The 18,741-nt window shown below is 42.9% G+C and overlaps 1 protein-coding gene across 1 annotated transcript; it reads left to right on the top strand.

Moving 5' to 3' along the window:
- The first annotated feature begins 5,090 nt into the window (after positions 1 to 5,090).
- LOC108405883 (carbonyl reductase [NADPH] 1-like) lies at positions 5,091 to 18,188 on the top strand. Its single transcript, XM_037014663.2, has 3 exons — positions 5,091 to 5,516; positions 12,528 to 12,632; positions 17,498 to 18,188. Exons 1-3 carry the CDS (start codon positions 5,228 to 5,230, stop codon positions 17,989 to 17,991), a joined length of 888 nt encoding a protein of 295 aa, XP_036870558.2. The 5' UTR covers positions 5,091 to 5,227; the 3' UTR covers positions 17,992 to 18,188.
- The last annotated feature ends 553 nt before the right edge of the window (positions 18,189 to 18,741 follow it).

Below are 18,741 nucleotides of genomic sequence, written 5' to 3'. Positions count from 1 at the left end.
ATGAGGCAAAACTGAAGGAACAAAATGGCAGCAGGCTCAGAGACTCCAAGAATAAACTAGTGGTTACCAAAGGGGAGGGGTGTGGGAGGGCACATGGGGAGGGAGGGAGAAGGGGACTGAGGGGTATTATGTTTAGTACACATGGTGTGGGGGATCACCAGGAGAACAGTGTATCACAGAGAAGGGACATAGTGGATCTCTGGAAACTTGCTGCACTGATGGACAGTAACTGCATTGGGGTATGGGTGGGGACTTGATAATATGGGTAAATGTAGTAACCACATTGTTTTTTCATGTGAAACCTTCAGAAGAATGTATATCCATCATACCATAATAGAAAAATTTAAAGAAAAACCTATGGATCAATGAACAGCTCAAAGAGGAAATCCAACAACATATAGAGACCAAAAAAAACAGAAAAACCAAAAAAGTGTTTCTAACAGGGAAGCACTTGGCTACACAGGCCTACCTATAGAAAAAAGAATAATCCCAAATGAACAACATTACCTCACAATTAAAAGACCAAGAAAAAAGAAAAACAACAAAAGGCCAAGGTTAGTAGATGGATGGACATAATGACAATGAACACAGGAATGAATAAAATACAGAATAAAACAATTGAAAATAAAACGATGAAACCAAGCGCTGGTTTTTTTAGTTAATTTACAAAATAGACAAATCCATAGCCAGACTTATCAAAAACCTATAAAAAGGAGAGAGGACACAAATAAACAAAATCAGAATCAAAAATAGAATAGTCACAACCAAAACCATAGAAATGCAAAGAATTATTAGAGAATTCTATGAAAAATTATATGCCAATAAATTGTATAACATGGAAGAAATGGACAAATGCCTCAAAATGTACAATCTTCCAAGACTAAAGGAGGAAGAAATAGTAAATCTGAACAGACAGATAACCAGTAATGAATTCAATAGTAATCAAATGTGGCCAAGAAAAAAAGATCAGATGGCTTCCTGGGTGAATTTCACCAAATATTTAAACATGGGATAACACTTATCATTTTTAAAGGATTCCAAAAAATAAAGGAGAGAATACTTCCAAACTAATTCTAAGAGGTCAGCATCACCTTACTACAAAAAACAGAAAATGGCAATCCAAAACAGAAAATTCCAGACCAATGTCTTTGAGACACCTGAATGCAAAAATCCTCAACAAAATATTACAAAACTGATTTCAAAAATACATCAAATGATTACCCATTACAAACAAGCAGGATTTATTCCAGGGATGCAAGAATGGTACAAGCCTCATAAATCAATCAATGTGATAAAACACATCAACAAAATGAAGGATAAAATGCATATGATCATCTCAATAGTTGATGAAAAAACATTTGAATCTTCACCTATTCATGATAAAAACTCAATAAAGTAGGCATAGAGGGGACATCCCTCAATATAATAAAGGCCATATAAAACAAACCCACAGCTAACATCATAATGAATGACAAAAAACTGAAAACGTTTCTTCAAAGATCAACATCAAGACAAGGATGCCCACAGTCACCACTTCTATTCAGGAAAGTACTGAAGATCCTAGCCATAGCAATCACACAAGAAAAAGAGACAAAAGTCATCCAAACAGGTAAGAAGGAAGCAAAACTGTCACTATTTGTGGATGACATGATTCTGTTTATGGAAAACCCTAAACAAAACACTATTAGAACTTGGATTTAGTAAAGCTGCAAGATACAAAATAATATAGAGAACTGGACTGCATTCCTGTATATTAATTATGAACTAGCAGAATGAAATCAAAACAATTCCATTTGCAATTGCATCAGAAAGAATGAAATGTCTAGGACAAAACCTAATTGAGGAGGTGAAAGACCTGTACTCTGAAAAATAAAGACACTGATGAAAGAAAGTGAACAAGACACAAATAAATGGAAAGCTATCTCTTGCTCATGGATAGGAAGAATTAATATTGTCAAAATGGCCATCCTGCCCAAAGCAATTTACAGATTCAGTACAATCCCTATGAAAATACCAATGGTAGTTTTCAATGAACTAGAGTAAGTCATCCTAAAAATTATATGGAAACACAGAAGGCTCTGAATGGCCAAAGCAAAATTGAGAAAGAAGAACAAAGCTGGGGTTGTCAGAGTCCCAGATTTCAAGCTAGATTACAAAGCTACATTGCTTAAAACAGTATGATATGACCACAAGAACAGACACATATATCAACAGAACAGAAGACAGAGCCCAAGCTTATATATTCAATTAATATATGAGAATGGAACCAAAAATATACAATGGGGAAAACTCCATCTCTTCAATAAATTGTCTGGGAAAAACTGGAGTACTCTATGCACTAGAAAGAAACTGGACCACTGTCTAACACCATACATGAAAGTCAACTCAAAATAGGTTAAAGACCTAAATATAAGACACAAAACCAGAACACACTTAGTATAAAACATAGGCAGGCATCTCTTAAACATCAGAAGGAGAAAAGTTTTTCTGATATATTGCCCTGGGTAAGGGAAACTAAGTGAAAATTAAACAAGTGGGACTACATCAAGCTGTAAAGCTTCTGTAGAGCAAAGGAAACCATAAACAAAACAAAAAGGCAACCTACTATATGAGAGTATATATGCCCAAATTATGTATCTGATAAGGGGCTAATACACAAAATAAAAAGTGAACTGATATGATTCAACACCATAAACACCAAATAACCCAATACAAAAAATTGACAGAGAACCTGAATAGACACTTTTCCAAAGAATACATACAGATAGCCAACAGGCACATAAAAATATGTTCCATATAACTAATCATCAGGGAAATACAAATTAAAAACCACAGTGAGATCATCTCACATGAGTCAGAATGGCCGCTGTCCAAAAGACAAGAAATAACATGTGTTGGTGAGAATGTGGAGAAAAGGGAATACTCTTATACGTTGGTGGGAGTGTAAATGGGTCCAGCTCTACAGGAAGCAGTTCAGAGTTTCATCCAAAAACTACAATTAGAAACACCAAAGACCCTGCAATTGCAGTTCTAGGAATATACCAGGAAAAAAACGAACACCCTGACTTGAAAAGATACATGCACCCCTATATTTCATGCTATATTATTCACAGTAGTTCAGTTATGGAAGGAACCAAAGTGTCCATCAGCAGGTAGTGGATAAAGAAGAGGTGGTGCATAGACACAATGGAATATTACTCAGCAATAAAAAGAAGGAATTCTTGCCATTTGCAACTACATGGATTGACCTAGACGGTATTGTGCTAAGTTATATCAGCCAGCGGAGAAACACAAATAACCTATGATTTTACATACATGGGAAAAGATGAACAAAATGAAACAAATGAAAAAAAAACAGAAAAAGACTTAGAGACACTGGGAAGTGACAGGTGGTTACCATGGGGGAGAGACTGAGGTAAGTGGGTGAAATAGATGAAGGGGATAAAGAAGCGCAAAATCCAAATCATATTTAGGTTAGTCATGGGAATGAAATAGAACACAGCACAGGGATACAGTCAGTAGTTTTGTAAAATCTTTCTATGTTGTCAGGTAGTAACTACACTAGTTGGGTGAGCATTTAATAGCATGGATTATAGTTGGATAACTATGTTGTATTTCTGAAACCCATATCGTTTATCAAACTATATTTCAACAAAAAAGGACACAGGAAAATGGGCAGGATGGTCGTAGGAGTGCAGTGAAGATTAAGTGCAGGGACACAGATGCAAACGTTGGAAGCACACGGGAGGGGAAAGCGAGCGATAACGTGAGAGCCTGGGCGTGGCCCTAACACAGCAGGGCAGTGACAGGGAGCTGCTCCCTGCCCCCCACCAAGTCCGGCGCCTCTGGCCCTCAGGGAGGGCACCCCACTGCCCTCCTTCACAGAAGCATCCAAAAAAAGACTAAGAGATGCCTCTGCTCTCAGGATTATTTTCACTCTTCACCAATGAATGTCAGGTTTCTGGGAATCGAAAGTGATTGTCCCCAAAAAATTAGGGCAAGGCCTTACTGTAAAGGAGAGGTTACCTTCCGAGTGCCACCTGCACCGACTGTGAAGGTCCTTCCCCAGAATTTATTTTTCTGAATTGCCATGGGAGGAACATTTTTCTCTAGAGCAATACCTGATCACCTCAACTGCTAGCTTGCAAATGTATTCTCAAACCACAAAAATGGTTTATTCCCCTTAATTCATTAAAAATACCACCTAACTACATGTAACACTTACTAAATTGGACCTGCAACAAAACGGAAAGTCTGGACATTTACCAAACCTACGGATTATGAAACAATGAAATGACACATTCCAGTCAAAGGCTTAGTTTTTCTAAACTGGCCTCAGAGCAACGACAGGGTCAGGACCAGAGCATCTCAGCTACTAGTTTCAAATGCATTCGGGTATCACACAGATGTTGTTTTTTCTTAAACTTTAGAAGTACCACTTAAATATCTTACCACTTACTGACTTTAACCTAGGTCACATCCTAAAATGGGCACTGTTAGCAAACCTAGGGATTCTGTAACCATGAAATGACACATTCCAATCAAAACCTTAGTACCCAGGCAGAGCTAATACACATTCCCTGCCACCTGGGGGCACCTGGACTCACACTGGGGGACCTGCCCCGCCCACAGCGCACGTCCCATCACAGGACCCACTGTCGCTAATTCTGTCTCCTGAGTTTCTCTCTTCCTAAGGAAGCCCGGGGCTCACTGTCCTCAGAACCGCTTCCCGGGCCCAAGTCACCTCACTGCCTCTTGGGGAAGAGCAAGCAAACCCACTCTACAGGGGGATGGGCCCGACCCAGCCATAACTCCGCTCCCGCTCCCCAGGGGTCCTCCCAAAGCAGGGTCTCTCCGCTGCCCTGACTCTCACCCTCCTACTGAGCCCTCGCCAACCTGTGCTGCTTTGGGGAAGCGCACCTCTTCACCCAGAATGTGTTACTGGCTCTGAAGTGGGATCACGTGAGTGCTGTGTCCTGCTGGGCCCAGGGGGCCTCACCTGGAGAGGCCGACCAAGGGAGAGGGCAGGACGAATCCTTCCGGGATACTTGGCTCCTCCTGGAGGGAGGGACACAGGCGGGGCTTCCCTCTCTAGGAATCACAGCGCTGGTTCCTAGAAGCCATTACAGAGCAGGTTCTGTGGACTTTGCCAGACCTCTGCCGTCTCCACGCCCTCGGCTAGCAAGCCCGTCTGCCTTCTGCACCATCACCCCCACACCGCCCAGCCATGTCATCCTACAGCCGAGTGGCGCTGGTCACTGGGGCCAACAGGGGCATTGGCTTGGCCATCGTGCGCAGCCTGTGCCAGCAGTTCTCGGGGGACGTGGTGCTCACGGCGCTGGACGCAGCACAGGGTCATGCGGCTGTGCAGCAGCTGCAGGCCGAGGGCCTGAGCCCGCGCTTCCACCTGCTGGACATCTGCAACCGGCAGAGCATCCGGGCCCTGCGGGACTTCCTGCTCAAGGAGTACGGGGGCCTCGACGTGCTGGTCAACAACGCGGGCATAGGTTTCAATGGTAAGGAAGGGGCTGGGTGCTGAAGGGGCCGCTTGGTGAAGGTGTCCAGCCAGGGTGGGCTGGGGATTCTCCTGAGCCACTATGGGGCCCGTACGTCCTGCGGGATCCAGACGGGCTTTCTAGGGAGAGACGTCACACTTTGGGCGTCAGGGGCATTCGAATCCTCCAAGATACACAAGGCTTTCGGACACAGGATCTTTGATTTATCATGAAGCCGACTCTTAGGGCCTCCTCCACGTGTCTGTAGTTACTGTTAATGGGACTGGGGAGCAGTTTGGTAAATTTTTCACTTACTTTAAAATAAACAAGAAATTGAAAAGAATGACACACAGAGATCCCAACCTGCTCACTTCTCATAGCCTTCTCTAAAGGTACCAACTTACACACATTGTAGCTTTAAAGAGCCAGCTAATTGACCTTGACACGATACTATTATCAGAACTCAGAGCTTACATACAATTGACCACATTTCACAGGCAAGAAAATAGTCCATCTTTCTGCAGAATTATCCCACATGGCTACTGAAAGGGTATCCCGCCGCGACCCTCCTTACCCAGGATGACTCAGGAGACACGGGCCCACTCAAGAGATTTTATTATCTGAAAGAGAAAGTGGCTGCTCCCAGAGAAAGAGAGAGACATGGAGCAACAGCGTGGTGCAGAGCTTTGTGTCTTTTATTGTGGCAGATCCGCTTGGCCTGTAGCCTTGGGGGGAGGGTCGAATGTTTAGAAATTAAGTGGGGAAGTCCAGGCAAGCCCAGGCATATTTCTCACTCGCTTATGTGCTTGGGACCGTGGGTTAAATGGAGGATAAATTACTATATTCTTACATTCCTCCCTTTTCTGTTCTATAAGTGGTAGACGATTTGGGAAGGGGTGAAGGTTAGTCTTCAGTAACTGCTTCCTGCTGATTAGGGGCTTTGAAGTTCATTTTGTATTGATGGGGGGCGGTCCTCAGATGAGCCCTTGGTCTGCAGTGGCAATGGTGTGTTCCAGGTTTAATAAGGATCATCTTCTTTGGAGAGGGATTGGTAATCCTGTAATATATGCTGGTTAAAGGTTTGGTTAGAAATTTTTTGCATGGGGCTGATTTCTATGTTTACATAGGGTGGCTGAATTATAGTATTCTTTGGGGACATATGTGTACGCAGAAAAGCAACCTGTAGGGCAAACGGAATCCTTGATGGTACAATCTTTTGAACAGTCTTAAAGAGAAGAAAGGGCTGGTGTTGGGAAGATAGGTCTGGTGAGAGAATAAGTGTTGAGACCAGGGTTAATAATCCTGAAGCATGACGCATGGCGGTTGTAAGGGAGGTCTCAGGACTCCGTGCTGGCAGAAACTTCTTCGGTGATGAGTGGAAGTGGAGATGAGCAGCGCGAAATGCAGAGAGTAAGAGGTCCCTTCAGGGTGGAGGAGTAGGAACCTGTGGGAGATTTGGTGGGAGGGGAATAGGGGGAGACAAATGGCTTAAGGTGGAAGTTGTGTATCCAAAGGGGAAGACCATGGAGTTTAACTGCAGTTGGCGTGGAAAGGATAACTGTGTATGGTCCTTGCCATCCGGGAGTTAGGGATGGTGTCTTTGTTGTTTGGAACGGGCATGGTTTGGAGAAGTTTTTCCTGTCTATGGTAATGGCCTTGTAGCCCGAGGAGAGCTGAACTCCCAGGTATGTGACCTGGGCGGCAAGACTGCTGAACTTTGGAGGGTGAAACCCGATAGCAGTGTTCTGAGAGAAAGTTTAAAAGGAGACGTTTGTAGGGAGGGACTGCACGGGAGGAGATCATCTACATATTGAAGGAGGGTGGAGCTCGAGAGAGTAAGGGATTTGGGGTCTAGTGCTAGAGACTGTCCGTAAAGGTGGGGACTATCCCTAAAGCCTTGGGGAAGGACTTGTTAAGTGGTCTCTGAATATTAAAAATTAATTTAACAGAAGGAATTTCCTGCCTTGATTTTCTCTGGGACACCGGAGCCTTGGTCTGGGAGCATATCAAAAGGCTGCCTGCCCAGCCCCCAAGGTGGGCTGAGGTATTGTCTACTTGCTAAGGAATCCTGCCTCTTGAACTTCCTGGGTGTTAAAATGGAATCATATCTTTAAGATGGAATTCTCCCTGCCTTTTACTATGCCCAGCTGGCTCTGCATGCTAAGTTAGTTGCTCAGTTTGCAGAATTACCTGGTCAGATCTGAAGGAGGAAAGACAGCACATAGGCTTGGGCCTTCTAGTATGCTGAAGTGAATCTTATACATGATTACAAAGCATAATAAAACATGTGCTACCCTTCTTTATCTGGGGAACATTAACTGATCTCACTGAAGAATGATTCTAGAGCTTAATGTTTAACATAGTTTTAGTGGTGGGGGGGTTCCTAGCATGTAGTTACATTGCTGTGACTGCAAATATTCTGCCTTGCTTTTCCCAGAGGCCCTCACCCTACTCTGACTACACCCACGGTCTCTGTCACATTCCCCCCTCTACAGATAGAGACCCTAGCTGCTGCTAGGGAAAGGGGGCGACGACCGCTCTGGCTGCTTCATGCTGAGAGGGAGTGCAGTACGGGGTGCAGTTAGGTCTCTCCATCAGTGCTGGGTTCAGAGGCCTCAGGAGATGGGCGCATCTATCTTGGGTTCCATTTCTATTGTTTTATGGCTTCTAGGCAAGATAGAACAAACTTGTTATTAGGTTAAGTAGCAACATCTGGAGTTGGATTTTCATTTTGGATCAACTTGACGAGATTAAGAATGCATGGCTGAATATGAGGACTAGAAATAATTAAACTTTAATTGAAATGATAAGAAAAAACTAAAACATCTGGAGAATTCATAGCCAGATATTTGAGGGTGTGAGAAATACACTCACTGGTCCAAATTCAATAAGTGGACACGGAGACAAAGAACAGCGGAGCAAGACTTTAATGACGGTCCTACAAGACCGGGTGTCTGGTGGGCAGGCACATCTGGGGAGTTTGGCACCAATAATTTCTCTCCTAGTACGTGAGTCCCTCCCCTGGTTCCTCATTGGCTGAGTACTACAGGGTTCACATTCTTTCCCGGACGTCGCCTAAGCCAGTTATATCTTTCTTCTACATTTGTCTTAATCTTATTGGTAGGTTTAAAAAACTCAAACAGGTATTGCCAGGCCCTTATCAATTCCCCCACCCCCACTCTCAGCCCGAGCAGCTTCCACCACGTGGCCCTTTGTTAATACCTTACTGTTAAAATGTTTAAACATCCTAGTGGGAATAAATCACATTTAGGTTTTATACTCTTTCCTAACAGGGGAAACTAGAATTCTGGATCCAGTCTATGTTCCAATGACTAGTATTAGGATTTACTATAGATAAGGCTGCATTATTGAAACAATACTTTTCTCTAAAATCACTCTCATTTTTATTAGAAGTAACCAGATCAAGAAAACAGTTAACACTTCGCTTGATTATTGCATAAGTGCAGCAAGAAGAACAATTGATTACATAGGCTCTTTTAAATATGCTTTGCTGGAACTTTTTATAAGGAATTTAAGATTGAACTTTTAAAAGCTTCTTGAGGCCAGAAAGCCAAGCCAGACTTGCCTCCAGGTTTTGCCTGCAGTACCTGTAGATTTGAGTGAATTCCTCTCTTCCTGAGGTTCCCAAGACATTCCTGAGGTTCCTACACCTGCCAGGAAGTGACCTTCCTTACTCACCTGGTAAGGCTGCTGGGAACCCTGTAAGCAAGGTACTAGGCCTGTTCTTCCAAGGGGCTTTGTTGGCTTTATAAAGTCAACCTTAGTTTCTTAAAGCTATCTGTTCATATCTGAGTTTACACACGTGTCTCTCAGGTATAATATTCCAATCAAAGCCTTGGTAATATAACCAGTGTTTTTAATTGGTCCTCTTATAAGGAAAGCAAATTCTTATTGAACTTATGCAATAAACATACTGCCATGAAATATAAAAAATACTCACTGAAACTTTTTAAATTCTGGAGGGGTGAGGTAGAGAGAAAGATAAATGTTTCAATTCTGCTTATAAAGGTATTATTATTTATTAAACTGTTCTCAGCTTAAGAGAAAAAGCTTAAAACACTTTATCAACATTTGAAACAAAAAGCCACAAAATCATTTTCTTTATTTTACTTAATCTTATGTAACTAATACCTGCTCTGTTGAAATCTAGTTTTAACTAGTTTAGGATATTTGTTCTGCTGGAATTTAGTTTTTACTAGTTTAAGAGTAATAAAACAGTGACTATAAGTGACAAAAGACTTACAAATGACAATGGTTAAAGATCTGATGACAGCTTACTGTAAGACAGTTGACATAAGGAAATTTGGATATTTCTGTAACATAAAACATTCAGTAACAAAGTTTAGCTTCATTCTTTTTTACAGTGCTTTTTATAAATATGTATCAGATAAATAAGCCATATTAGCCAAATATTTTCTTCAGTGAGAAGAAAAAAATTTTTCTGACATGTTCCAGGGGCCCTCTGGAAAATATCAGAGTGAACTAGAGGTAAAAGGCACCTTTTTGAATTTGATTTTGGGAAGCTGTTAAAGTTTTTAAGGCACTTGCCTAAATAGCCTAAATAGAATCATAAGTCACTATGAAACAATACTTATTTATTTAACCAGAATGACAATAAAAGATTTTAAAGGCAGATACAGAAGGATACACAGTTGTTAACAAAGTTTAGCTTTTAGTCTTTTTAATATTAAGATCTCATTTTCTTAAATACTCAGACAACTCACTGAGACTTTAGGCATGAGAATCTTTTGATAAAACATTTAGAAAACCCTTTGTAATCTTTCAACATTAACGGTTGACTAATAAATCTTTGTTCTTTTAACAAAGAATTCTAGTTTTGCTGTGTACTTGATATTGAGACTTATTTGCTTTAATTTCACACAGCATGACTATATCAATTTTCTACAAACTTTCTACAACTTTCTTTTTTACATTCAGTGTTCTCCCTCTAAATAAACAGCTGTACTTTAGAACATATTTTCTTTTCTCAAAAGACACATTCTTTAGCAAGCAGAAATGTTTTCCTTATTACTTTAAGTAGTTTTAATTAGAACTTAAAACTATTAGGTACCTTCAGTTTTAGTGAACACTGAGAAGTAGGCTATTGTAAACTGTTACACTAGCATTCTTTAGATTGACAAAGTTATGAACACATTTTATAATTTCTGGAACTGTGTGGTTTGCAGCCCAATCTCTAAGCACAAAATATGTTTAAACTTAGCAAAACTTTAAGATTTTAGGTTACTACAAAAATTCTCAGGCTGTTTGTATGTATACACACTGTAACACACAATTATTATTAAGATGTTCACTTGCTACACTTAGTTTATTCATTCCCAACAACTATGATATTTTACTCAGATTAGACAAAGCTACACTTCACTTTAAGCATTTTTCTTTGAAAGATTTAGCAGATAACATTAACTAAAATGACTTTAGGTAAACTTAGGCAGCTGATAACTATAAGGACATGTCTATTTCAGTTCAACTTTAATTAGCATTAATGCTTAATATCTTCTATTAGAATTTTCTGGGAGTTTTTGAATGCCCAATTTTCACAAGCACTTGTCTCTAAATCAATTTTTATTAATACCATCTAGAGGTAGAAAAATATTTTTCATTTACATACTTAGACACACAAACACACAGATTGAGATGTAATGATACAGTGAGAGGACAGAGTTCCTGGCGTGAGCCAGGAGGGGACAAGAGAGCCCAGTGTGGTGCATTGTCTAGGGGATTTTTAGGCAGTTGAGGATATTTGGGAACGTGAAGAAAGCTTAGGGGTGTGGACTTCAAGGCAAGTAGTAGGTGTTTAGGATTGCAGGGGAGACAGAGAGAGAGCTTGGTTTGGAGGTAGGAGAAAGCCTGGATATATGGGATCTCTTTCCATTTGCCCATGCGCTCACAGAAGTTGTATAAGTCGCGGAGAATTTTAGGATCTAAAGATCCATTGTGGGGCCATTTAGACTGCTTGTCCAAGGGAGTGTAGCCAGATCTCATTACAGTAGGGAACAGGTTTGAGGTCTGGAGTGACATGGAGGGGCTTTAGATGATTGAGTAAGCACCCTAGCAGTGAATCTGCGGGAACGGAGGGGCTAGATCCCATGGTGAGAATGAGACTGTTCAGAAGTCGCTGAGGCACCCCTGAGTGATTGAGAAGGTCACGGAGAAGACCAGGCACAGTTAGGGGGTCGTCACCACCTCTAACCCAGCCATTGAGGTGAAAACGCCAAGGAGGCTCAGTACCTGGTACCAGGAGTTTACAAGTAGATAAAGGGAGACCGGGCCTCAGTGAATGAGGATTCTCACCATGGAGAGGCAGAGAAGGGTCAACTATGGGAATGAACCATGACTCTGAAAGTCATGGCTGGGGGTGCCCCTGTCCCAGAGGAGCCCTTGGGGGTGCCGGACACTCAACGGTCACTTCCCAGGTTCGAAAGGGACATTTAAGTCGACCATGAAGGGGAGACTCACCAAATCGAAGTCTGGTGTTGGGGGAGAAGACAAGCGACGGGAAATGGACGGACGGTGAGCCCGTGGAGGAGGATCGGGCTCCCAGAGCAGCTTGGATTCCCGGAGGAAGAGCAGAGTCAATGGGAGAGCCTCATTGATACCAATGAAAGGGTATCTTGCCACGACCCTCCTTACCCAGGACGACTCAGGAGACACGGGCCCATGCAAGACATTTTATTATCTGAAGGAGAAAGTGGCTGCCCTGAGAGAGAGAGAGAGAGAGAGAGAGAGAGAGAGAGAGAGAGAGAAAGGGAGCAACAGCGTGGTGCAGAGCATTGTATCTTTTATTGTGGCTGATCCGCTTGGCCTCTTGCCTTGGGGGAGGGTCAGAATGCTTAGAAATAAGGTGGGACAACTCCAGGCAAGCACGAGACAAACCCAGCCATAATTCTTACTGGCTTATGTGCTTGGGACCATGGGGTAAATGGAGGATAAACTACTATATTCTCATAGCTACTATTTAGTGAATCTGTTCTCTTACTCCTATAACAACAGATGATCCCACAAGATTGCATTTTCAAGCACAAATGGCAATGAAAACCAACTTTTTTGGTACCCGAGACGTCTGCACGGAGCTGCTGCCTCTAGTGAGACCCCAAGGTGAGTCTGGTGAGCAGACCCCATGGCGTGTCTCTGGCAGGATCGGGCCCCGCTGCCCCTGACCTCGTCCCCAGCACGGCCCCCTCTCCCTGCTCTGCTACACTGGTCCTCAGGGTGTGTCTCTTCAGGACCAGGGGCCCCTCTCCCACGACTACACACTTCTCAGTGGCCATCAGTGCTTCTCTCCGTGGCACACCCGCCTCTTCCTCTTCTTCAACTCTTCAGTCCAGCTGTCCCAGGCCCTTCACTTGCTCCCCGCCCCTCACGCCTGCAGGTCCCTGAGCATGGCTTCCTGCCCTCTGCCCTCCCCGCCTGTCTCTAGTGTGATCTTTTTCCAGCAAACAGAGCCTTCTCCACCCCAATTTATTAGGCCTTCCGAAACCCTGTCAGCTGCCTAGAACACATCTAGAGCTTGTGACACTCAATTATCTGTTACTGTCAGTCAATATTGTCCTGACGCACATCCCTCCCCTAGAGTCCTCCTTACATAATACATTTCAAACTACACTCACCCTTACCCAAACCTTTTGGGCTCTGACTTAATCCACCCCCTCGGATGCTAGAGCTCACCATAACCACCTCCTACTATCATTAACCAGACCCCAGGTATTATCCACCTGAGTTTCTCCCCAGGCCTCTGCCCCCAGCCCTACAACAGATGCTCAGATGTCATTTGAGGCAATTGGAACCCCAATAAGGGACCCTCCTATTGAGGCCACTCCTTCCTGAGCATTCTCTGTACTCTGAATGCTTACTCCCTCCATAAAGTGCTTTAAGAGCAAAGTCCAGGCCCTCAGCATGGCTTGTAGGTCTCTCTCTCATCTGACCTGCCTTTATCCAGGCCTGTGTTAATTCTCTTTCACCAGGACTAATAGACTGAGCAAAACAGACTATCATGTTACTTTGGAGGTGACCTCCTGCACCACCTACCCCAAGGTGTGGGAAGGGATGGGGAAACACCACCCCTTCAATACACCAAATGAGACACACAGATACTTTGAGAAAGATTAAAGCTCTGGCTTGGAATTGACAATGTGCATGTATGGTCTGTTCTGAGTTCTTCCCAGTTCCCTGTACTGTCCTCCAGGAAAGTTCTTCTGTATCTTCATGATTTGGCTCAGTCAGGCCTCAAAGTGCATCTCTTTTGAATGGCACCCTGACTCTTACATTCACCCCAACACCTGAGAACAGGATGGAATTCCTTGAGCCACAACCACACATCCTATGTGTATTCCTGTTAAAATGCATACTAAGGACTTCTGGCCAATTCTTTTATGTGTTTTATTTACCTGCCCTGTGCGAGTTGTTGCAGGCACTGTCCTTGTCCCAGGTGGAGGACAGATGGCACTCCTGACCTGCCAAATCAGCTTTAAATGAAAGGATCAACAGTGCCTCTCTAAAACGGGAGATAGTGGAAATGGAAACTCATGCAATATTCTGTGCATTAGACCAAGGTTTTGTAAACTTTTGAAGTAGGAGAGTTCTGCCATCATTTCAGGGGAAAGGCAGCCACATTGTTCATGGAATCCTGACTTTTATTAGCTCACTTTCACTAGCGTCTGGGAGAAATCCCAGCTAGGAAACCAAAAGCAAATACTGCCCTCCCCGCCACACCAGATAAAAGAGTGCAAAGCAAAGTCCTGAAGGGTTTCCGCAGTAGAGACTTTCCAGAAGAGCACTGTTCCATCTGGGTTTTCTTGGCAAAAGAGGAAGGGGGTGAGATTGGTGACCTTCAAGATCACTGAGGAAGAATACATGTGAATTTCTTTTTATTATTTCTTTTTTTAAACAAGAGGTATTCTTAAATAACTCACCTCATAAAATACAAGAGTTTACAATGTCCAGGTACCCATGACAGAGCTTAACCAATCCAGCAATATCCTCCCGGTTCACATAAACTTGCCGTCATTCTGAATTTGAAGAACAATGTTAGGCAGTTTGTCCTATTCTCCTTGAATTATATTATACATTTATTTTAAAAATATAAGGAAATATATGTTTGAGTAATACCTATATTGCAATCCTAACACTATTGCGCATCAGATATTAACTTAAAGACATCTAGGAGGACATAAATGGTCTTCTTAGGGCTACACTTACCAAGTACTCCTTTGAGGAAACTGTAATCAAATTTGATTTGAGAGGGACTGCTTCTCAACTTCCTGTGGTCTGAAAAATTCACAGCAGGAAGCTGGGGTGAAAATCACATTGCTAAAGCTCTCTTCCACTTCTGACAATTTGTGGTTTAGAAGGATGGGTGGGTGGATATGTCCTGATGCAGTGGGCTGGGTATTTTATATACGTTCCAGAAAAAGACATGGGGTCTCAAGGGATCTCAAGGTCACGTGCACAGCCGGACACAGACATGGACGTGTGGTCTCCAACCTGATTGCTCTTCCAAGTATTCCAAGGTCCTCAAATCTCTTATGCCAAGAGTCTCATTTGTCAGGGAAAGCCTCACCCAGCCAGGCCAGAGGGTCAGTCCATGGAAGGCCTCAACCTATTTAGGACCAGGGTGTTTCCATTTACTTACCCTTTCAACAGAAAACATGGCTTCCCTAAAGTAACTTTATTGATCTGATAAAATGGATGGCCTGCATCAAGTATAAGCACCAACAGAGAAATAGTCCTTTTAAAATAGCGTCTTGCTTTTGCCTCCATCAGAGTGACTGCTAAAGGGCAACAGCTTCACCTAAACACACACTCACACACACACTCACACATAGTAGCAAAATAATGCCTGGGTGGGCCATAGTGCTTCATGGAGGATTGGCTCTGCTCAGGTCAGTAGAGTGTCCAGGAAATGCCCTCTGACAGCCATGAGCACACTGCAGAGAAATAAATGTCCGCATCCAACTCCTGCTGTGTAACCTCCAGCAAGTGCTTCCAGCTTCCTGTGTGTGTTTCCTGTCCTGAGGTGTCCACAGACTCACCCAGCTGTGTGTGGATGCCCCCAGAAGGCTCCCCTGTCCCCCTTGGAAGTGTGACCAGTGGGGTGAAAATCTTGGGGGAAGAGAGACCTGGATGCAGACCCACATCTAGGAATTTACCACAAAGCCCTGTGGCCTCCCAGTTCAGGCTTCCCCAGTGCACACAGACAAGTGTTTTCACAGCTGGTTTAGACCTCCTGGGATGGATGATACTGAATAGAGAAAAGGTCATCCCTACTTTATACAGTATAAACAGCCCAGAGACAGTTGCTAGAGTTTCTCTATCTCCTGCCTAGACTAAAGGCATGGGGGAAATTGGTGTGAGTCTGTGATTGCAGCTGCATTCTCCTCTTCCAGTCACCCGCTCTGGCTGACTCTCCTGCTGCTTTATTTCCCTACATTCCTTCAAGTATTTTGCAATTTTTAGTCAAGATACGCGTATTATTTTTTTATGAGTGGCTATGCAGGATTTTAGAAAATGACATATATTCCAGTAGGACCTCTAAGTGGTGGTTTCTACATTTGACACATAGATTCAATTGACTCTTACAATTTACATGATCTACGGGAAAGGGAAGACACAAAATATCAACCTGGTTCTAAATTATTCATCTTAGAAGATTTTTGGCAGTACATAAAACATTGTCATTCACTTTAGGTGTCTCTACATATTACTTAATGTGGATCATATTGCCATGGATTTTCATTTTTTCTTAATTTTTTCCCCCACAACTCCTTTACTGGGATAGAGATCAACGTTCTCTGTTGGTGACAGCCTTCCCTGAGTGTGCACAGCAGAGAGACAGCTTTTCAGGCTCCCTTGTCTCTATTTGGTGGTGTGCTCTCAAGACACTGTTATAATATTTGACATATCGATTTGAATATGAGCATTATAAACCAGTTTTCATAAATGCTAATATAAATTCATCTTTGAATACTTAGTATATTTTATAATATTATTAGTGAGAAACGTGTAATTGCTTTACACTTTTAACAGCTCTTTGAAATATAATTCTCATACCATGCACTTCACCCACTTAACTCTACAACTCACTGATGTTTAATATTCATGCTCAGTTGTGGAAACATGACCACATTCAAGATTACAGCACTGCAATGCCCCAAAAAGAAATCCTGGGCCCTTTAGCCATTCACGATCTTTTCCCACATTCCCTAAGCAGGCACTACTCTGCATTCTGTGTCCAGATATTCTTGGTCTGGACATCCCATGTAAGTAGAATCATATTATATGTTCTTTGCAATTGGCCTCTTTAATTTGGCACAGTGTGCTGAGGCTTCATCGGTGTGGCAGCATGGGGCAGCATTCCTTTTTCAAGCATCCCTTGAAATGTCCACGTTTCCACTACCCCATCCCGGGACCATATTATTGGCCATTAGTCAGAACTCATGAGTTGTTAAAACTACACATAAAAGCATGCCACTCAGCCCACTGAGCTGTGTTGTTTACCATGGCTGGAGCAGAGCAGCCTCCTTCCAAACCAGGTGCTGTGCATTCACCTTGGAATCGCCATCACTAAACCCATCGGCTCTTTCTTGGTCAGGAGACACCTGTTCACACAGCACTGACCCTGTGACTGTAAGGTGCACAGGTGGACCCAAGCTGACTTAGGGGGAACAAAGCTGTCTTCTCATGAATGGAATGAGCACCTCCTTACAACCCTTAGCAGGTTCATTATACACTTTTTCATTTTCTTCTGGACCTTGTGGGCACTGCCCTCCCATGAGAACACTTCCTGACATCTCAAAGTGACACTGTGGCAGGTTTCAAGATGGCATCATGTCGTTTACTCCCACAGGCAGTCCTCATTGATACAGCAACTAGTAATGATCTCTCAAAAGAAAAAGCCCAGACATATTTGTTATTTATCATTCTTGTATACTCCTTTCCACTGACTCATATGTGTTGAATTTTAGGCAGAGTGGTGAATCTCTCTAGCACACTGTGCTTGGTAGCTCTTAAACGCTGCAGCCCGGAACTGCAGCAGAAGTTTACAAGTGAGACCATCACAGAGGAGGAGCTGGTGGGGCTCATGAACAAGTTTGTGGAAGATACAAAGAATGGAGTGCACGTGAAGGAGGGCTGGCCTTCTATGAAATTGGTTCCCTATTCAGTGTCAAAGGTTGGCCTCACGGTCCTGTCCAGAATCCAGGCCCGGAAACTGAGTGAACAGAAGACAGGGGACAAGATACTCCTGAATTCCTGCTGTCCCGGATGGGTCAGAACTGACATGGGGGGACCCGAGGCCTTGAAAAGCCCAGAAGAAGGAGCAGAGACCCCCGTGTACTTGGCCCTTTTGCCATCAAAAGCTGAAGGCCCTCACGGAGAGTTTGTTTTGGAGAAGAAGGTTGTACAATGGAAACCTGGCATAGAGCTGCCTGCTTGGATGCAATTGTATGGAGAGCTGTGATTGACCAAAAGGACCTGAATACTGTCAAAAGTTTCCCAGGGCAAACAAACAGTAAGAATGATGGAGTACTCACTCTGAGTGGGATACCAATTCTGTGAAGTATTTAGTAATTTCCTCTGTGATAAAAGGGGTCAAAAAGTGGGAAGATGATAATAATGAATGAACATCTTAGATGAATAAATGCTTCTTTACAGATATCTATTTATACTGATTATTTACGTGCCAACCAGCTCAGGGAGCTAATGATGTAAAGGTTAGGCCAAGGCAAGGGGTAGGATAACTCAGGGGTTGGCAAATAGACTATAATGAGCCAGACAGAAATGACATTCAGCTTTGCAGGCCACATGGAACAGTCCTAGTGACAGTTCCCCAGCTTCTTGTATTATTACAGGAAACCAAGGAGAGAATGGATAGGTGTGCTTTCTTTAACACCAAACGGTTTGAGATAAAAAAAAACATACAAAATTGTGAATTCTCAGATGGCGTTTGTAAGAAGTATACATGCATGAAAGAATTCAGATAATTTGGAGGAAAATGAGCATGGATTAGGTCCAGATTTCATAATTATTTTTCATTAAACATATGCAAACTTATAAGAAAGGAAAGTGATGGCCCCTGAAGCAAGGGTAGCACCCAGATTTTTAAAAGGGACATTGACCTTGCAAGTTTCAGCCTCAACAGAGCTGTGAATTTCCTTCCCCTAACTTTTTGTCTAAACTGACATTGCACTAAAATCAATTTATATGTTAG

Source organism: Manis javanica, chromosome 3 (genome assembly GCF_040802235.1).
Source record: "Manis javanica isolate MJ-LG chromosome 3, MJ_LKY, whole genome shotgun sequence".
NCBI lineage: Eukaryota > Metazoa > Chordata > Mammalia > Pholidota > Manidae > Manis > Manis javanica.
This window is presented reverse-complemented; position numbering and strand designations above follow the sequence as displayed.